Source organism: Leucoraja erinacea, chromosome 36 (assembly GCF_028641065.1).
Source record: "Leucoraja erinacea ecotype New England chromosome 36, Leri_hhj_1, whole genome shotgun sequence".
Taxonomy (NCBI): domain Eukaryota; kingdom Metazoa; phylum Chordata; class Chondrichthyes; order Rajiformes; family Rajidae; genus Leucoraja; species Leucoraja erinaceus.
In genome coordinates, this window is record NC_073412.1 from 7,697,705 (window position 1) to 7,719,128 (window position 21,424).

Sequence of the window (21,424 nt, forward strand, 5' to 3'; positions counted from 1 at the left end):
GGGTCGAGTCCCTTCTTCAGACCGAAACATCATCTATCCATGTTCTCCCGAGATGCTGCCTGACCCGCTGAATTACTCCAGCACTTTGTGTCCTTTTGAATGTCATATTCCTTGATTTGAAAGAGTTCTCCGCAACTCACATCTATCTGCTTAGCCTTGCCCCAGCTCTGCAATGTTTTTCCTTTTAAGTTTTTAACCAATTCAATTTTGAAAGAGACTAATTGCATTGCCTTTTCAAGCAATGCTTCCAGCTCTTAACAACTCTTTGTCAATGCATGTTGTTTGCTGTTTAATAAGCAAGTTGAAAAGGTTTATTTTTCATTAAGACAACTAACAGCTTAGATAAACGGTTCAGGTGCCTGGTGGGCTAAGGCTGAGTGCGGCTCCCCAGACAATGAGGCATAGATAGATCTGAGTGCTAAAGGTCCAGATACTCAGTGTCAGGTTGTGGAAGTCATCAGATAATGGAGGATAGCAGATGACAACCCAGTGACAATGCCAGCAGTAAGAGGGTGATGCTGGGCGCCTGGGAGGTGTCGGGGGATGGAGGGTGAAACTGGAAACTTTGGTGACAGGGTACACTACAAGGATGCTGGGGTGATGTTCGACATTTGGGCGATTGGCTACCTGCAATGGTGGGTGACAGGGCAGCAGTGGTGCTGGGGATGTGGGCTGACGGTGGAAGCCAGGACGATTGTTCCAGCAACACTGTCCTCAGTGTGGGTGCTGGAGTACAAGGTGTGGGTGACCCGGTGGATGTCTGCAGTGCCAAGTGTGGGTGCTGGGTGACCCAGTGTGTGGCAGCTGTGAATGCCGGGGACGTACCCCGTTGCTGAGTGACCCGCTGTGGGTGAGAGGGTGGCCATGGTGCCGGCTGTAGGTGCTGGGTGTGTGTGTGTGTGTGTGGAATGTGTGTGTGGGTGTGTGTGTGTGTTGTGTGTGTATGTATGTGTGTGTGTGTGTGTGTGTGTGTGTGTGTGTGGTGTGTGTGTGTGTGTGTGTGTGTGTGTGGGGTGTGTGTGTGTGTGTGTGTGTGTGTGTGTGTGTGTGGGTGTGTGGGTGTGTGTGTGTGTGTGTGTATGTGTGTGTGTGTGTGTGTGTGTGTGGTGTGTGTGTGTGTGTGTGTGTGTGTGTGTGTGTAGTGTGTGTGTGTGTGTGTGTGTGTGTGTGTGTGTGTGTGTGTGTGTGTGTGTGTGTGTGTGTGTGTGTGTGTGTGTGTAGTTGTGTGTGTATGTGGGTGTGTGTGTGTGTGGGGTGGTGTGTGTGTGGGTGTGTGTGTGGGTGTATCCAATAGTGTGTGTGTGTGTGTGTGTGTGTGTGTGTGTGTGTATCCATGTTGTGAGTGTGTATGTGTGTGTCCGTGCCCCGGTGCCGCCTGTCCTTACCCGCGGGAAGCTGAGGCCACCGTGCCGCCGTCCCGGCTCATGTTGGACGCGGTCGAGCATGAGGTAGAGCGAGAAGACGGCCACGCAGAAGATGGCGCCGCCGCACACCGTCACCTGCTTCTTCAGCTTCATGCTGCCCCGTCCCGGGATCCCGGTGCCCGGCCTAGTCCCGCGGGCCCCCCCGCTGCTGCCGCAGCCGCATCCCCGGCCTCCCGCTCCGCTGCCAGGCCGGGGCCCGCACCCCCAACACCGTCTCCGCCACCCCGTCGCTGCCTCTGCTGCTGCCGCCGCTGCTCAGGCCCGGGGGGGGGGGGGGGGGGGGGGCCGTGCCGTGGCGCGCTCCCGTCTCCGTCCCTCATGCGCGCTCCCGTCTCCGCCTCACAGGCGCGCTCCCCTCCCTCACGTGCGCGCGCTCGTCTCCGCCTCACAGACGCGCTGCCATCTCCGTCGCACGTGCGCGCTCCCGTCTCCGCCTCACGTGCGCGCTCCCGTCTCCGTCTCACGTGCGCGCTCCCGTCTCCGCCTCACGTGCGCGCGCTCGTCTCCGCCTCACAGACGCGCTGCCATCTCCGTCGCACGTGCGCGCTCCCCTCCCTCACGTGCGCGCTCCCCCGCCTCAGCGCACTCCGCACTCCGCCCACCGCTCGTCCGGGGACCCCGCCCCCACGACGCCCCCTAGCGGCTCGGAGGACCAGATCTTCCAGTGCCCTTCCACCCCATCTAGCGGCTGGAGGACCAGACCACCCTCTGAGCTTTCACCCCATCTAGCGGCTGGAGGACCAGACCACCCTCTGAGCTTTCACCCCATCTAGCGGCTGGAGGACCAGACCACCCTCTGAGCTTTCACCCCATCTAGCGGCTGGAGGACCAGACCACCCTCTGAGCTTTCACCCCATCTAGCGGCTGGAGGACCAGACCACCCTCTGAGCTTTCACCCCCATCTAGCGGCTGGAGGACCAGACCACCCTCTGAGCTTTCACCCCATCTAGCGGCTGGAGGACCAGACCACCCTCTGAGCTTTCACCCCATCTAGCGGCTGGAGGACCAGACCACCCTCTGAGCTTTCACCCCATCTAGCGGCTGGAGGACCAGACCACCCTCTGAGCTTTCACCCCATCTAGCGGCTGGAGGACCAGACCACCCTCTGAGCTTTCACCTCACCACCAAGAACTTTGCTCCCATTGTATTGGAGTGACAACCAAATACAATACAATACAAGGTTACACAAAAAAGCTGGAGAAACTCAGCGGGTGCAGCAGCATCTATGGAGCGAAGGAAATAGGCAACGTTTCGGGCCGAAACCCAAAGGAAATAGGCAACGTTTTGGGTCGAAACCCAAAGGAAATAGGTAACGTTTTGGGTCGAAACCCAAAGGGTTTCGGCCCGAAACGTTGCCTATTTCCTTCGCTCCATAGATGCTGCTGCACCCGCTGAGTTTCTCCAGCTTTTTTGTGTAACCTTCGATTCTCCAGCATCTGTAGTTCCCTCTTAAACACGATACAATACAATACCGTTTATTTGTCATTTGAACCTCACATGAAGTTCAAACGAAATTTGGTTTCTGCAGTCATACAAGAAAAGAACCAGGACTCACACCAACACAATGTACACAAACACCCATCACAGTGAATCTCCTCCTCACTGTGATGGAAGGCAAAGTCTTGTCTCTCCCCTGCTCTCCATTCCTCTCCCGAATTCCTCTCCCGAAGCAGAGCTCTACTCTATAATCTTTGGTGACAACTGTTCAGCATTTTGATGGGCATTTAGTTTAGAGATGCAGCGTGGAAACAGGTCCTTCGGCCCACCGAGTCCGTGCCGACCAGCGATCACCCCGTACACTGACACCATCCCGCACACACTAAGGACAATTTACAATTTTAACCGAAGCCAATTAACCTGCAAACCTGCACGTCTTTGGAGTGTGGGAGGAAACGGGAGCACCCGGAGAAAACCCACGTGGTCACGGGGAGATCGTACAAACTCCATACCGACAGCACCCGTAGTCAGGATCAAACACGGAAGGCAGCAACTCTACCGCTGCGCCCTTTATTGGTCAAGTCTAGATATTGCTGGTTTGGCATGACTCTGGTACAGGCGTGGCGAGGGGGAGAGAAGGGAAAAGAAAAGATTGAAAACACTTGTCAGCCACGTAGACCTTTTTTCGTCCTGTCTAGTTTGACTGAGGACTGATGGATGTGATGCAGCCAAAGGTGGATCATTTAAAGTATAAATCTGTGAAATGTCCATAGTGCTTTATTTATTACTGTGAAATTATTTTTGCATATATTACACATGCACGCTCCTCCATGTTGTGGTGCAATTTTCAAATTCCGATCGGCCCATACGCGCAATGTACAGGAACAGCGTCCACGAACCGATGTCCCTTTCCTCAGAGCCCCCCCCCCTGCAGCCGACGTTTAATACGCTGGAGGCATGACTATCATTTCGGCTTGGTTTCAAAGTGTTTGGTAGAATTTGCAAGTAAATTTGGTGATATTACTTGACAGGGATCGCAACGTGAACGCTTCTACCTTGACCCCCAACATAAACAACCTGCACCTCCTCGCTGGCATTGCCCCTGCTGATGTGAGACGGGAGGTCGCCAGCCGAGTAGAGATGACTAAGGCCACCAGTGATGAACGCCACCTCCTTTACGGACATGTACCCCCGGCCCAACGGCTGAAGTCCAGGAGAAGCTTTCTCAGCCGTGTCCAGCCCCTAATAGCATCATGGGAAGAAACCAGACTCCAACTATGGACAAAAAGGCTTGAGGACGACCCCCCCCCTCGTACTGACATGGGTATCCCTCCTTCTGAAGCCCTCCCTCCGGGCTCAGAAGCACCATGGGTCCAGTGGAAGACGCTCAACCGCCTGAGAACAGGAACAGGGCGATCAAAAGCTGCCATGGCCAGATGGGGCTATGAAACTGGCCAAACCACCTGTGAATGTGGAGAAGAGGACCATACAATGCAGCACTGCCTTGTCTGCCCCCTACTACCCAACCAGTGCAGCTCAAAGGATCTTGCAGTGTTCAATAAAAACACAAAGGACTGTGTAAAGGAATGGGAAACTGTCATATAACCAACCAGCTTCAAAGACACGAAAAGAAGAAGATGACTATCCTTGATTGCACTTTGCTGGTTTTATCTTGCTCTAAACGTTATTCCCATATCATGATAGACACAAAATGCTGGAGTAACTCAGTGGGACAGGCAGCATCTCTGGAGAGAAGGAATGGGTGACGTTTCAGGTTGAGACCTTTCTTAAGAAGACTGAAGAAGGGTCTCGACCCGAAACGTCACCCGTTCCTTCTCTCCAGCGATGCTGCCTGTCCCACTGAGTTACTCCAGCATTTGTGTCTATCTTCGATTTAAACCAGCATCTGCAGCTCTTTCCTAATCATTTTCCCGATTCATGTGTCTGTGCACTGTAAATGGCTGGAACTACTCGAAATTCCCCATGGAAGATCGTCAATTCCATTTCATTTTTTTTTGCAAATCTTTAAAAAAAAAAAATGTTTTAATGTTTATTTTATTAGAAGCAATTGTACAAGAATAAAGCAATCGGCATAACAATTATACAAATCTCGTACAGCTTCATTTTTAACATTTTATAAATTGGTAAGTGAATCGGGGGAAAAAAAGTAAAAAGGAAGGAATGAAAAAGAAGAAAAAATACAAAAAAGAGAGAAGAAAAGAGCCCTGAACTGCCGAAGAAGTGAGAGACAAAAAAGAAGATGGAGATATGTCCCACTATACGAATCTTAATTTTCCAGGTGCTTCCTTTGAATTCACAGATGTACAGAAAACAGGAATAAACACAGGAAGCGTTGGAAACTCAGCGGGACACATTCACTGCTTCTCACAACATTGTATTTCATTTGAGATTTCTAGCATGCAGAGTATTGTGCATTTGTACCTGCCGCTCAGCGAGGCATTAGCTCGCGTTGAAACCGATCGCTATTGTTTTAAGTCGTGCAGCTTGCCTTCCTCAACAGAAAATATCCCAATTATAAAAGCTTATTTCCTCATCTCTCAATGCCACTGATGTCTTTCGTCAGAAGGTAGATAAAAATGCTGGAGGAACTCAGCGGGTGAGAGCATCTATGGTGCGAAGGAAATAGGTGACGTTTCGGGTCAGATGAAGGGTCTCGACCCGAAACGTCATCTATTCCATCGCTCCATAGATGCTGCCTCACCCGCTGAGTTTCTTCAGCATTTTTATCTACCTTCGATTTTTCCAGCATCTGCAGTTCCTTCTTAAACAATATCTTTTGTCACAGCGTTCCACCTCCTGTGGACCCGACGCAGCCTGCAGTTGCATTGAGAGGTGGAGCACATAACAACAACTGGGACTTGAAATTGGCACCAAATCTGGAGACTGTATACAATCTCAGTGTACGACTGCTATACACTTGTAGTGTATCTGCGATGCTTATTTAAGATGTATCTGAGTGCTTATGTACAGTGATACCTGCACCGAAACGTTAGATTAAAATAAATTTCACTGTACCTCGGTACACGTGACAAATGAAGTGCCAGTGAACCAGGTTAGGAAGGAACTGCAGGTGCTGGTTTAAATCGAAGACAAACACAAAATGCTGGAGTAACTCAGCGGGACAGGCAGCATATCTGGAGAGAAGGGATGGGTGACGTTACGGGTTGAGACCCTTCTTCCGACTGAAACGTCACCCATTCCTTCTATCCAAAGATGCTGCCTATCCCGCTGAGCTACTCCAGCATTTTGTGAGTATTTTTAGTGTAAACCAGCATCTGCAGTTCTTTCCTACACATGGCTAGAGTCGCGCGTGTTTCATTCTGCTGCTTAACACCAAGATCTATTCCAACATCCGGCTACACAGTTTAAAATGCTACACTTTAAGTTTTATTACTAACTGCACTGCACTTGTGCGGTTTACGTGCGTAAGGGCACTGATCATGCATGAAATAGCCGGACAGTGTTGCTTTATGTCTGGTCCCAATGTTTTAGCCAACCTCCCCATTAATCTGGTGCTGAAACCATCAGACTTCCTCACTCTGATTGTAATGTTGGGTCAACAATAAGGCAGCCGCACATCTCAAGCTTCAACCAGTCACAGACAGTGCAAGCTTCTCCATGGATTGTCACCTTGTCGTGGTGGAGAAGCTCGTGTGGTCCTGAGATCCTGAGAGCGATGCCGTCTGGAGCTGCACTCCTGGTAGGGCCACCCATGGCGGTAAGGTCGAGGGGGAGGTCTGGTTCCCTGACAAAGAGCAATCCAACCAGGACCTCAACGGTGGAACAGGCGGAGGACGATGGCTGACTTTAGTGGAGCGTCACAACGGCTGGGATGGCGGATGAAGGCTGCAGCAGAAAAGGGTCTCCTGTCGTCTTGGACTCCATTCTGACCCAGATCTGTCAAGGACTGTCTGTGCACCAGTCTCCCCACGTTAAACAAAGTCACGCACAGGCGTCCTCCATGAGAGGGCAGTCATAATCGTTTCGAGTGGCCGCCCACGATGATGAAGCATAAATACCAAAGCATCGTCCTTCAAGAGGGAATATCGAGCGTTTGGGACAGAACGTGCCAGAGGGCACGGTTTGGGTGTCCCTGATGTTGAAACAGAAATGGGGAATCAAAAGATGAGATTCCCAAAGAGGTGCTGGTTTGTAAGTCCCTGCAAAACAGAGGATGGGAAAGTGGAACTAAGCATGAACTTAGCAAGGCGGGACGAGGCATAGGAAGGAGCTGCAGATGCTGGTTTACACCAAAGATAGACTCAAAATGCTGGAGTAACTCAGCGGGACAGGCAGCATCTCTGGGGAGAAGGAATGGGTGACGTTTTGGTTGAGAGCCTTCTTCAGATGCAGTATCGAACGAGGTCTGGTACATAATACAGCACAGCATGCAAGGCATGCAAAACAAATCTCACTGTATGTCTGTGCGTGACAATAAAGAGCATGTGACCAATTCTGAGAACATAGTCAGGTGACATTTAGAGTTGGGACCCTCTTCCTTGTTTCTACATTTTATGCTGCAGCTGCATGGGTGAAAGAGGAAGCATTTTTCTCTTGTGACATAAAGCAAGGAAGCAAAGTTAGAGAAGTTAGAGGCACGAGGAACTGCAGATGCTGGAATCTTCAGCAAAACACAAAGTGCTGGAGGAATTCAGCGGGTCAGGCAGCGTCCGTGGAGGGAAAGGACAGGCGACCTTTCTGAAGAAGTCGGGACCCTTCTTCAGACTGAAGGGCATTGGGATTACTTCACACAGGCATTGTTGGGCACAGCCGGCAACACACAGGGTCCCAGATGGGGCTTCATCATCCACGTCCCTCCACAGCCTGCGTCTGTGTAACTGGACACACACACACTCCCTTACACTCTCACGCACACACACCCTTACACACTCACACATACACACTCACTCACTCGCACGCACACCCGACACACACACCCTTACACACACACCCATACACACTCACTCACACACCCGACACACACCCTTACACACACAACCCGACACACACACCCTTACACACTCGCACATACACACTCACACTCACACTCGCTCACACACCTGACACACACACCCTTACACACTCACACATACACACTCACACATACACACTCGCTCACACACCTGACACACACAACCTTACACTCTCACACATACACACTCATGCACACACACACACACACAGCCTGGCATTTACACAGCCTGACACACACACAACCTGACACACACACCCTCACACTCTCACACACACTCATGCATACACACACACACACCCTTACATTCACACACACTCACACACACACTCACACAACCTGACACACACACTCATGCGCACACGTACATACACACACCCAACCTGACACACACACACACACACAGGACGAGGGGGCAGCTATTTGCCCACAGCCTGTCTGCGGGCTTTACTTCCACTTCTTCCTGATGCCGACCAGCTCGTGGTGGATGGCGCTGAAGCTGGGCCGCTTCTTTGGGTCGTACTGCCAGCAGCGGCACATGATGCTGTAGATCTCATCCGGGCACGAGTCTGGACAGTTCATGCGATAGCCTGGGCCAGGAGACACGTGACAGGCCAGTCAGCAACTGAGTCTCGACTCACCGAGTCTAATTGAGAGATACAGCACAGAAACAGGCCCTTCGGCCCACCGAGCCCGCGCCGACCATCGATCACCGGTTCACACTCGTTCTAGGCTATCCAACTTTCTCATCCACTCCCTACACAATACAGGCAATTTACAGAGGGCCAGCTATCCTACAAACTATTAACCGCCCGTCTTTGGGATGTGGGAGGAAACCGGAGCACCTGGAGGAGACCCACGCAGCTCACAGCGGGAGAACGTGCAAACTCCACACAGACAGCACCCAGAGGTCAGGATCGAACCCGGGTCTCTGGCGCGGTGAGGCAGCGGCTCTACCCGTTGCGCCACAGTGCCGCTACCCTGGCGTGGTGGACGAGCTAAGGGTCAGCGAGCAGTGGGATGGCCAGGGACGTTGACCGGGAACTGGTACCACCGGAGGCCGGCAACAGAGACTGGCCTTGCAGACAATAGAACGCTGCCCACAGTCCCATCACACACTCCTGGGCTTGGACACAGAGTGAAGCTCCCTCCACACTTGTCCCATCACCTGGGTGATGAATGGATCCTCAATAAGGATTGTAACATAGTTGTATTGTAGTTAGTTTATTATGGATATATGTTTGTATTGTATTATGGTGGTGGGTTCTGGCTTAGAAACATAGAAACATAGAAACATAGAAATTAGGTGCAGGAGTAGGCCATTCAGCCCTTCGAGCCTGCACTGCCATTCAATATGATCATGGCTGATCATCCAACTCAGTATCCCGTACCTGCCTTCTCTCCATACCCCCTGATCCCCTTAGCCACAAGGGCCACATCTAACTCCCTCTTAAATATAGCCAATGAACTGGCCTCAACTACCCTCTGTGGCAGAGAGTTCCAGAGATTCACCACTCTCTGTGTGAAAAAAAGTTCTTCTCATCTCGGTTTTAAAGGATTTCCCCTTTATCCTTAAGCTGTGACCCCTTGTCCTGGACTTCCCTAACATCGGGAACAATCTTCCTGCATCTAGCCTGTCCAACCCCTTAAGAATTTTGTAAGTTTCTATAAGATCCCCTCTCAATCTTCTAAATTCTAGAGAGTATAAACCAAGTCTATCCAGTCTTTCTTCATAAGACAGTCCTGACATCCCAGGAATCAGTCTGGTGAACCGTCTCTGCACTCCCTCTATGGCAATAATGTCCTTCCTCAGATTTGGAGACCAAAACTGTACGCAATACTCCAGGTGTGGTCTCACCAAGACCCTGTACAACTGCAGTAGAACCTCTCTGCTCCTATACTCAAATCCTTTTGCAATGAAAGCTTGTTTTATTGTAGTATAAATATTATTTTTAAATTATTGAATACATTTTTTGATATCTTAAAAAAAAAACACTGTCCTGTCACAAACTCTGGATGGATGGTGGGGGGGGGGGGGGGGGAGAGGGAAGGAGGTGGTGGTGGGGTGGGGTACAGGGAGAATATCTGGGCCTGGGCCTGGCCAAGATGGCCGTTTGCGGGTCCAGGCAGCGGGCAGCCCAGTCGACTGCAGGCCGCTCTTCCGGGCCTACCTCCGTGTCCCTAGTGGTGGAGCACACACACGGTGACCATGGGGAATCTGGAGGGCTTGTGTGAACGTTGGTTGCCGTGGAAGGGATAGAGTGTATTGTGGATATAAGTTGACAATATTTTAATCTGACAACTGTTTGATTGTAAGACTACAATGGCAGTCTTAATGTTGTTACTACTCTGTATTTGTGCTTGTTAGAACAAAAGCTCATTGTGTTATTAAAAAGGCGTCATCTCACGCTCCTAGATCATAGGTTAGATATCCAGCGCCCCTCCCTCTGCACTGTGTGGTCAATGATGTCAACACACAGACGCTTTAACACTTTGGTGCAGTTTAGAGATACAGCGCGGAAACAGGCCCTTCGGCCCACCGAGTCCGCACCGACCAGCGATCCCCGCACATTAACACTATCCTACACACACACACATACACACACGAGTGAAATTTACACTTACACCAAGCCAATTAACCTACAAACCTGTACGCCTTTGGAGTGTGGGAGGAAACGGAAGATCTCGGAGAAAACCTACGCAGGTTACGGGGAAAACGTACAGCCAAACACCTGTGGTCAGGATCGAACTCAGGTCTGTTGAGGTTTGTTAAGGGCTTGGACATACTAGATGCAGGAAGCATGTTCCCGATGTTGGGGGAGTCCAGAACCACACACAGTTTAAGAATAAGGAGTAAGCCATTTAGAAAGGAGACGACGAAACACTTCTTCTCACAGAGTGTGGTGAGTCTGTGGAATTCTCTGCCTCAGAGGGCGGTGGAGGCAGGTTCTCTGGATACTTTCAAGAGAGAGCTAGATAGGGCTCTTAAAAATAGCGGAGTCAGGGGATATGGAGAGAAGGCAGGAACGGGGTACTGATTGGGGATGATCAGCCATGATCACTTTGAATGGTGGTGCTGGCTCGAAGGGCCGAATGGCCTACTCCTGCACCTATTGTCTATTGTCTATTGTCATTAACACTATCCTACACGAGGGACAATTTACACTTACACCAAGCCAATTAAACTACAAACCTGCACGTGTGGGAGGAAAGGGAAGATCTCGGAGAAAACCCACGCAGGTCACGGGGAGAAGGTACAGACAAGCACCCGTGGTCGGGATCGAACTCGCGTCTCCGGTCAACGAGTCACCGTGATGCGGTCACTCACCTTGCTCGACCTCCTCTCGTGTTTGCTGGTTGGTCATGTGGGGATATGGGGTGGAGCCCAGGGTGAACGTCTCCCACAGCAGCACGCCGTAGCTCCACACGTCGCTCTCCGTGGTGAAACGACCTGAAACGGCGGGAGCGACTCGTTAAACGCACAGGGGCCAGAGAGGTGGTTCCTCTGGTCAAGGTGCCCCACCACACACACCATGCCCCACCAGTCCCAGCCACCAGCCCATCTCACACAACTGTTGTGTTCGAGGGCTAAATAACTCACGAACCACACTTGGTGTCCAGAACCCGAAGTGCCAAACATGGCTGCTGCTAAAGCCTTATTGATCCCCCAGGAACCCTCCCTGAGGAAACATTCATTTCGAGACCGAGTCCTCTAGTAGTGAACCAACAACCACCACCTCCCCCCCTCTTCACACGGTGCAGGGACACCATAAGATACAGGAGCAGAATTAGGCAGAAAACAAAGAACTGCAGGCGCTAGTTTGTGAAAAGTGCCGGAGAACCTCAGTGGGTCAGGCAGGTCCAGCATCTGTGGGGAACGTTTTGGGTCAGGACTTGATTGTGTGGGGTTTGTTGAGGGGGAAGAAAGATGGGGGAGACGAGGGGCAGTTCATAGATGGACACAGGCAGGGGGTGTAGGGGCTGATAGGCCTGTGTTTGGAAGGAAGGCCGGAGATGAAGACAGGTGCGAGGATTTGAAGTGTTGCGAATTGTGAAGCCAGAGGAAGGAATGTGGGTGTGGGTGCGGGGGGGGGGGGGGGGGGGGGGGGGGGGGAGGAATAGGTCCGAGTGCAAGTGGGCAGTGGAGGATGGGGGTGGGGGTGTGAAAGGGAGGGGCAGTGTGGGTGAGAAAGAGGAGGACAGAGTGGGTTACAATGGGGGGGGGGTTGGTGGGTTGTGGGGCAGAAATGTGGGGGCAAGGAGGGAGAAAGGGGGGGGGGTCGTTAGAGGTTACCTAACATTGGAGACTTCAATTTGTCTTCCTCGCCCCCTCCCTCCCTCCCTCCCTCAGCTGCAGGGTTGAGTGGCCCAAATGGCCGACACCAATGAACCCATGAATAACCCACGATCTCCGACTACACTGACCGAGTGCCACTGCTGAGCGGGTGGTCCACCACTGACCAGGTGACCAGCACTGACCTGTTGGGTCCACCATTGACTAGGTGGTCCACCACTGACCGGGTGAGCATTGACCAGATGTCACCAGGTGCCCACCACTGAGCGAGTGACCATTGATCCACCATTGTCCAAAGGTGACCACTGACCAGATGACCGCCACTGACTAGGTGACCATTGGCTGGGTGCCCACTGGGTGGTCTACCATTGACTGGGTGGTCACCACCGTCCGACCGTTGGCCGTAACGCGAGCGTGCGCTGGCCCCGACTGGGCTGAGGGCCACCCACCGTAATTGAGGGCCTCGGGTGCGGTCCACTTGATGGGGATCTGCTTCATCCCACCCGTGGACGAGTAGACCCCGTCCTCCTCCTCCCGCGACATCCCAAAGTCGCTGATCTTCAGGACGTTCTTCTCCGTCACCAGGCAGTTCCTCGCCGCCAGGTCCCTGGAAGGAAACGGGCGGTTGCACACGGCAAGATCCCACACAGCAAGGTACAGCATGGACACCCTTCACCGAATTCGTACAAGAATAGCATGGAGCGACACAGATTTAAATTTAAATCCGATGCTGGGCTGGGTGAGGTGGGCGGGGGGAGGGGGAGGGGGGGGGGGGGGGGGGGGGAGGAGGGGCAGGTATATCTCGGCCTTTTCTTTTTTCTCTTTTCTTATCTCTATATCTTTCAGCCACACTATGGTACTTTAGGGGTCTTTCCTTGTTCTTTTTCGAGCTATCTTTTCACTTCTCACTTTTCCCTTTCTTTTCATTTTTCATTTTCAGGTTATAAGGTTAAAAATGAAGCCGTACAAATGATTGTAGAATCTTAGATGCCGAATGTTTTATCATTGTACAATTGCTTCTAAGAAAAATAAATTATTATTTTTTTTTTTCAATTGAAATTTAAGATACAGCACGGAAACAGGCCCTTCAGCCCATCGAGTCCGGGCGGCTATCACCATGCTATCCCGCTTTCGCATCCACTCCCTGCACAAGAGGGGCAATTCACAGAAGCCAATTAACCCGCAAACCGACGCTTCTCTAAAGGATGTGGGAGGAAACCGGAGCACCCAGAGAAAACCCACGCGATCACAGGGAGAACTTATGTCTGTTGAAGCTGTTGTGGCACTGTAATTTCCTGTAAAGGATTATTAAAGGTTATTCAATTCAATTCAATTCCATTCAACTTAGAAACTCCGCAGGGACAGCACCCGTAGTCAGGATCGAACCTGGGTCTCTGGCATTGGGAGGCAGCAACTCTATCGCTGTAACCACCGATGGGGGTCTTGCCATCAGCCGTATACCTGCCCCTTACACTCACCCACCTCAGCCACACCTCACATTCTGTATAGTCAGTAGAACTTAGAATAGAGAAGGGTACAGCACGAGAACAGGCCCTTCGACCCTCACCGGAAATACTGGGCCAAATGTACGTGGAGAAAGTGGGGGCACTGGGACAGATGTTCAGGGGGAAGGTGGTGATACTGGGCCAGATGTTTTAGGAAACGGGTGGGAACGCTGAACCAGATGTTCATGGAGCAGGGAGTACTGGGCCAGATGTTCTTGGATCAGATGGGAACACCAGGCCAGATGTTTCTTGAGCAGGTGAGGTCACTGGGCCAGATATTCGGCGGGCGGGCGGGTGGAGTGGCTGGGCCAGATGTTCAGGCAACAGATGGGAGCATTGGGCCAGATGTTTAATGAACAGGTGGGGCCACCAGGCCAAATGTTTACCAGGCAGATGGTGACATCATCAGATGAGGACAGATACATAGGACCAGATGTTGATGGGGCAGATGGGGACAACAGGCCAGATGTTCATGGGGAGGTGGAGGCACCAGGCCAGATGTTCGTGGAGCAGATGGGGACTCCAGGCCAGATGTTCATAGAGCAGGTGTGGACATCAGGCCAGATGTTCATTTGGCAGGTGGAGACACCAGGCCAGATGTTCATGGGGAGGTGGAGGCACCAGGCCAGATGTTCATGGGGCAGATGGGGACAACAGGCCAGATGTTCATGGGGAGGTGGAGGCACCAGGCCAGATGTTCATGGGGCAGGTGTGGACACCAGGCCAGATGTTCATTTGGCAGGTGGAGACACCAGGCCAGATGTTCATGGAGCAGATGAGGACTCCAGGCCAGATGTTCATGGGGAGGTGGAGACACCAGGCCAGATGTTCATGGAGCAGGTGGAGACACCAGGCCAGATGTTCATAGAGCAGGTGGAGACACCAGGCCAGATGTTCATGGTGGAGGCAGGCCAGATGTTCATGGAGCAGATGAGGACACCAGGCCAGATGTTCATGGAGCAGGTGGAGACACCAGGCAGATGTTCATGGAGCAGGTGGAGACACCAGGCCAGATGTTCATGGGGAGGTGGAGACACCAGGCCAGATGTTCATGGAGCAGATGAGGACTCCAGGCCAGATGTTCATGGAGCAGGTGTGGACACCAGGCCAGATGTTCATGGAGCAGGTGGAGACACCAGGCCAGATGTTCATGGGGAGGTGGAGGCACCAGGCCAGATGTTCATGGAGCAGGTGGGGACACTGGGTAGAGCGAGGAGCGGCACACCTGAGACCATACCTGCCTCCGCGGGGTCCCCACTCACCTGTGGATACAATGCTTGCCCTCCAGGTAACCCATGCCAGCCGCCGCATGCTCCGCCATCTTTATCAGGTCCTTGGTGACCAGTCGGTTGTCCTCGTGGCGTAGAAACGACACAAAGTCCCCTCCTGTGCAGAGGGAGAGAGGCAGAGTGAAAGGATGGAACTGTGGACCCTCAACAACCGCCACACAGTGGCGCAGCGGTAGAGTTACTGCTTCACAGCGCCGGAGACCCGGGTTCGATCCCGACTACGGGCACCGTCTGCACGGAGTTTGCACGTTCTCCCTGTGACCTGCGTGGGGTTTCTCCGAGATCTTCGGTTTCCTCCCACACTACAAAGACGTACGTACAGGTTTGTAGGTTAATTGGCTTGGTGTACATGTAAAATTGTCCATAGTGTGTGTAGGGTAGTGTTAGTGTGCGGGGATCGCTGGTCGGCGCAGATCCGATGGGCCGAAGGGCCTGTTTCCGCGGTGTATCTCTAAACTAAAAATAAAGGAACCTCCATCCCCGCTGACCCGCTTCTCTCCACGGAGGCTGCCTGACTCACTGGACAACAGGTAGATAGTAGTTCAGGACTGCTCTCTAGTTGTGGTAGGATCATATATATTGTGCAGTGTTTAAGAATGAACTGCTGATGCTGGAAAATCGAAGGTAGACAAAAATGCTGGAGAAACTCAGCGGGTGAGGCAGCATCTATGGAGCGAAGGAAATAGGCAATGTTTCGGGTCGAGACCTTTCATCAGAGAAATATATCTATATATACACACACCCACACACATATGTACATGGCCATTATTTGTACCCCTCCCCTTCCCGTATGCCCACCCTCTCACCCTGTACCCCATCGCCCCCATCCCCTTGGCCCTGTACCCCTGCCCTCAGCCCCTGTGGATTAGTGACTCATGCTATGAGTCATGCATTTGTAGTTGCGCCCACCAGCTTGTTAGCTGCATTCTGTTAGTTTTAAAGTGAACTCTTAAGTGAGAGGTTGTATTGCTTTGTAACCAATAAAATCTATATAAGCTGACATGGTGTAAGGCCACTGTTATTATAAGGACTACAAATCGACATGGTGTCAGAAGTGGGATTGAGCTTGAGACGGATGGCCTCGGCACGCTGCATTACTTTTGTCAGATTGACATCGTGCTCCTCGACCGTTTTTACAGCAATGAGGATATCGGCCACGACGATGGAGCATGTGTACCCGACAAACAATTGCTCCATGGATCGCTGAAATGCTTCACTGGCAGAACTTATACCAAAGGGCATCCTCAAAAATTTATAACGTCCGAAAGTTGTCAGCTATGGGGATGTAGATTGTAACCAATAAAATCTATACATCCTGACATGGTGTAAGGTCACTGTTATTATAAGGATTACAAATCGATAGCCCCCCACCCCCACACCCGCCCTCTCGCTCACCCTGCACCAGCTCCATGACGATGTAGATGGGTTGTTTCTGGGTGCAGACACCGATCAGCCGCACAATGTTGGGGTGCTCGTACTGCTTCAGGATCCTGCAAAACACCCCCGCCTCACCGTCAGCCCCCTGCCCCAATGCCCACCTCTCCCTCCCACCCCCTCCCCCAGCCTCACCCCATCTCTCCCTCCCACCCCCTCCCCCAGCCTCACCTCATCTCTCCCTCCCCCCCCCTCCCCCATCTCTCCCACCCACCCCCCCACCCTCCCCATCTCTCCCACCCCCTCCCCCCAATTCCACACCCACCCAACCCCCCCCCTCCCCCTCTCCCTCCCACCCCCCCCCCACCTCAACCCACCCCATCTCTCCCCACCCTCCCCCTCTCTCCCCCCCTCCCCCCACCTCAACCCACCCAACCTCCCCCAACCCCCCATATCCTCCCTCCCCCACACCCCCTCCACCAGCCCATCACCCCCCTCTCTCCAACTGCCCCCATATCTGTCCCCCCCCCCCCCACCCCACACGTCCCCCGCCTCCCCCCCCAGGGTGCTCTCCCACCCCTCCTCACCCCCCATCTCATCACCCCCCCCATCGCTTCTCGCATCCCCCCCCCCCCACTGACATCCCTCCCGCCCGCACGGTGGAGGGGGTGCCAGGGTGCTGGGCATCGATGACACCCACAACCTCAGGCACCAGCATTGACCATTGACTGGACACCCAGGAGTGACCCTGCCCTAATCCGACCTTGACTTCGACTGCCACCCTCTGACCCCGCTCGGCCGTGACCCTGACCCTGCACAGGCTGACACTCCCCTGACCCCGGGCTGACCTGGCCTCCATCAGGAACTTGTTCTTCTGCTCGGAGGGCAGGTTCTCTCGACACATCTTGATGGCCACCGGCGTGTTGTCCACCCGTAAACGTCCGCTGAACACTTCCCCAAAGTTACCCTGCGGGGGGAGACCTGGCGGTGATGACGGGACCCTCACACTCCCCAGATACACGCTCACCACGCCCCAGTTGTATAAGACCAGGAGAGCTCATGAGTGCCTATCGATTATCTTCTGATCCCCTGTCTTCAATTAGTGACTACTAGCCCTGTCCCACTGTACGAGTTCATTCCAAGAGCTCTCCCGAGTTAAAAAAAAAAAAATCAAAACTCATGGTAAGCACGGAGAATGAATGTAGCGGGTACGTCGGAGCTCGGGGACGTTTCGTAGCGGCTCGTAACGCAAACGGCAGGTACTCGGGAAGACTCGCTAACGGCAGGTAAGCACGGGAAGATTCAACATGATTAAAAATATCCACAAGAGCCCCGAATACCAACGAGCGGCCATTACCGTAAATCTCCGAGTTCGAATCAGGGCAAACTCGGGAGAGCTCTTGGAATGAACTCGTACCATGGGACAGGGGTTTAAAGGACTCATCCTTGCAACAATATTAAAATCTGTCACCACAGCTGGTGAGACCACATTTAGAATATTGTGTTCAGTTCTGGGCACCATGTTAGAGAAAAGATATCCGGGTTCAGAGAAGATTTACGAGGATGTTGCCAGGACTAGAGGGTGTGAGCTATAGGGAGAGGTTGAACAGGCTGGGTCTCTATTCCATGGAGCGCAGGAGGATGAGGGAAGATCTTATAGAGGTGTACAAAATCGTGAGATGAATAGATCGCGTAGATGTACAGTGTCTTTTACCCAGAGTAGTGGAATCGAGGACCAGAGGACATAGGTTCAAGGTGAAGGGGAAAAGATTTAATAGGAATCCGAGGAGGAACCTTTTCACTCAAAGGGTGGTGGGTGTACGGAACAAGCTGCCAGGGGAGCTAGTTGTGGCTGGGACTATCCCATCGTTTAAGAAACAGTTGGACAGGTACATGGATAGGACAGGTTTGGAGGGATATGGACCAAGCGCAGGCAGGTGAGACTAGTGTAGCTGGGACATTGTTGGCCGGTGTGGGCAAGTTGGGCCGAAGGGCCTGTTTCCACACTGTATCAGTCTATGACTCTCTACAGAGATGCCCGTATTCTCCAGGTACATTCTCCCCACCGACACTCCCCCCCCCACACACACACACACACACACATGAGGAGGTACAGTGAGGGGGGGGGAATGGGGGGGGGGGGGGGAGCGAGCAGGACCCTACGCACACCTCCACCCGTGGGATGGAACGTACCTGGCCGATCTGGTCCCCAAGTAGAACGTCCTCGTGGTCCAGAACCCACTTGTCCTGGAAAACAACAGCGAGAGTCTGCAGCAGAAACCACAGGGAGTGTGCGGAAGGGTCCCCGCCCAAGAGCACCCATCCATGATCTCCTGATGAATAAGGTGCAGGGTGGAGAGGGAGTAGTGGGGGAGGGAAGGAAAGGAAGTGGAGGGGGAGGAGGGAGTAACAGGCCAAGGGGGTTGGTGTTGGTGGTAGCGTTGGTCTTGGTGGTGGCAAATGTATTGGTGTTGGTGGTAGTGTTGGTCTTGGTCTTGATGTTGCTGGCATTGGTCATGTTGGTGGTGGTGATGGCGGTGGTGTGGGTTATGGCGGTGTCGGCAGTGGCAGGTACCTTCATGATGGGTTTGACCAGGGTTGCGCCCGTCTTCTTGGTGATGTGTTGGCCGGTCTTCAGCAGGTTATCGATGAGCAGTGGGATGGAGGAGAAGCTGTCGCCATCAAACCGGTACTGTGACTGCGGGGGGGAGTAGAGGTCAGACATCACACTCTGCCTGGACCCGTACACGGCTGCTCCCCAACGCCAGGCTTGTCTACCCCCTGCCCACGGAGGCAGTGGCGAGGCGGTGGGAATATATGAGGCGGCGCCTGGTGTACAGCACGCGGGTGGGGGGGGGGGGGGGCCACTGTGGGGGAGGGGAGAGCGAGTGGGTGTGTGGGGTCTGTGGCAGAGGGGGGAGCGTGGGCCGGTAGGGGGTACCATGGGAGAGCGGGCGAGGTGCGATTGGCGCCCCACACACGTCTGCGTACCGGATGGTGAAGTGGGGGAGGGGATAGCGAGTGGGTAGGTGGGGGTCGGGGGTGAGGGGTCGGTGGAGGGGTCGGGGGTGAGGGGTCGGTGGCGAGGGGTCGGTGGGTGGATGGGGGTCGGGGGTGAGGGGTCAGTTTGGGGGTTTGGGGAGGGGGTCGGGGGTCAGGGGTGAGGGGACGGGGGTGGGGGTCGGGTGTGAGGGGTCGGTGGCGAGGGGTCGGTGGGTGGATGGGGGTCGGGGGTGAGGGGTCAGTTTGGGGGTTTGGGGAGAGGGGTCAGGGGTCTGGGGTGAGGGGACGGTGGGGGGGGTCGGGAGGGGGGACGGTGGGGGGGGGTCGGGGGTGAGGGGTCGGGAGTGAGGGGACAGTGGGGGGGTGGGGGTCGCGGTCGGGGGTGAGGGGACGGTGGGGGGGGGTCGGGGGTGAGTGGTCAGTTTGGGTGTTTGGGAGAGGGGTCGGGGGGGGTGAGGGGACGGTGGGGGGGTCGGGGGGGGGGGTCGGGGGTGAGGGGTCAGTTTCAGTTTGGGGGTTTGGGGAGAGGGGTCGGGGGTCAGGGGTGAGGGGTCACGTGGGGGGGTCGGGTGTGAGGGGTCGGTGGCGAGGGGTCAGGGGTGAGTGGGGTCGGGGGTGGGGGTCAGGTGGTGTGGGGGGGTCGGGGGTCAGGGGTGAGGGGACGATGGGTGGGGGGGGTCGGGGGTCAGGGGTGAGGGGACGGTGGGGGTCCGGGCGGTGCCACTCACGTCTGCCTGCTGGACGATGAAATGCCGGCACTGCCCGGTGGACATGACGGACAGCACATACTCCCCCTTCGTCCGGCTCTCCCTCACCAAGAAGTCGCCCTCAGTGACCAGTAGTTGCTGTGTCTCCAGGCGGGGGATGGCCCCATGGTACCAGGTCTGCTGGCACAGTGGCTTCTGCACCTCCGGCACCAGGGGCAGCGGGGGCGGCAGCTGTGGGTAGGGGGGAGAGGGGGAAACACAAGGCCTCAGTGCCGACCCGTCCCGTCCCAGACCACCCCCAGCCCCCTCTCACAACCTCCACCCTCAGCCCCCTCCCCCAGCTGGGATAAGGTCATAGAAACATAGAAAATAGGTGCCGGAGGAGGCCATTCGGCCCTTCGAGCCAGCTCCGCCATTCATTGTGATCATGGCTGATCGTCCCCAATCAATAACCCGTGCCTGCCTTCTCCCCATATCCCTTGACTCCACTAGCCCCTAGAGCTCTATCTAACTCTCTCTTAAATCCATCCAGTGACTTGGCCTCCACTGCCCTCTGTGGCAGGGAATTCCATTATTTGAATGCAGGGGGTCCCGACCCATCCCGTCCCGCCCCCTCTACCTGTCCCTCACCCACTCCCCTCTCTCAAGACCCCCCCACCCGAGATCACACCCGGCCCCCTCCCCAGACGGGACGAGATCTTCGCAATGCGGTCAGCCCCGTTCCCGGGGTGCATGGGTGCTGTCTGTGTGGAGTTTGCATGCTCACAGGGAGGGAGGGCGTGGGCCATGACTTACGGTGAACTTGGGTTTGAAGAGTCCCGAGATGTGGTTCTTCAGGGTTTCCAGGGTCAGGGATCGCACCCCTTCCTTGCCCTATAGTTGGGGGAGGGGTGGGGGGAAAAAAATCACACGGGGTCAGAGAACTGGGGGCTAGTGGGGTAAATATCCACAGAGACAGTTTGGGGGGGTAGAGGACTAGGGATTGACGGGGGAGGAAGAGGAAAAAGGGGAGGGGGGGGAAAGGGGAAGGGGTAAATAAACCAGCCCCACCCTCCACAAACCCCCCTCCCCACTTCTCCAGACAGTCCCACTCACACTCCCCCCACCTCCGTCTTCCTCCACCCCTCACTCCGCAACCCCCCCCACCCCCCTCCCCAACCCCCCCCCTGAAACACCCTCCTCAACCCTCGCTCACCTGTCTCCTTCACCCTCCTATTCCCCCCCCCCCCCCAAGCCCACTCCTCCACACCAATCCCACCTCCCCCACTCTCCCTCCCTCCCACCCATCCCCCCTCTTCCCTCCTCCTCTCCCCGCCCCCCCCCCCCCCCATTGTTCCAGGGTGCGTTGGGGGGGGGAGGTCGGGGGTCTCACGGTGGAGGTGACGGAGTAGCGGTCAT

The 21,424-nt window shown here is 54.3% G+C and overlaps 2 protein-coding genes across 4 annotated transcripts in view; both read right to left on the reverse strand.

The window, feature by feature from the left end:
* Positions 1–1,683, reverse strand: part of man2a2 (mannosidase, alpha, class 2A, member 2) — a 67,451-nt gene extending 65,768 nt beyond the window's left edge. Inside the window, exon 1 of one of the 3 annotated variants that reach the window (XR_008726251.1) lies at positions 1,386–1,682. Coding sequence is in view for 2 of the 3 variants with exons in the window: in XM_055662595.1 (XP_055518570.1) it covers positions 1,386–1,517 (132 nt within the window). In the remaining variant the exon portion in view is untranslated. Of the gene's footprint in view, positions 1–1,385 lie in introns of all 3 variants that reach the window. The other 2 variants (XM_055662595.1, XM_055662594.1) reach the window with 2 other exon arrangements.
* A 6,486-nt stretch (positions 1,684–8,169) lies between these two features.
* Positions 8,170–21,424, reverse strand: part of fes (FES proto-oncogene, tyrosine kinase) — a 39,841-nt gene continuing 26,586 nt past the window's right edge. The window contains exons 9-19 of the mRNA XM_055662597.1: positions 21,399–21,424; positions 20,822–20,899; positions 20,048–20,257; positions 18,892–19,014; positions 18,510–18,563; positions 17,165–17,283; positions 16,338–16,432; positions 14,916–15,039; positions 12,598–12,755; positions 11,183–11,305; positions 8,170–8,444 (exon numbers count right to left, since the gene is read on the reverse strand). The exon at positions 21,399–21,424 is cut by the window's right edge and continues 161 nt beyond it. Of these exons, the coding sequence (XP_055518572.1) occupies positions 8,302–8,444; positions 11,183–11,305; positions 12,598–12,755; positions 14,916–15,039; positions 16,338–16,432; positions 17,165–17,283; positions 18,510–18,563; positions 18,892–19,014; positions 20,048–20,257; positions 20,822–20,899; positions 21,399–21,424 (1,253 nt within the window). The 3' untranslated portion in view covers positions 8,170–8,301. The remainder of the gene's footprint in view (positions 8,445–11,182; positions 11,306–12,597; positions 12,756–14,915; positions 15,040–16,337; positions 16,433–17,164; positions 17,284–18,509; positions 18,564–18,891; positions 19,015–20,047; positions 20,258–20,821; positions 20,900–21,398) is intronic.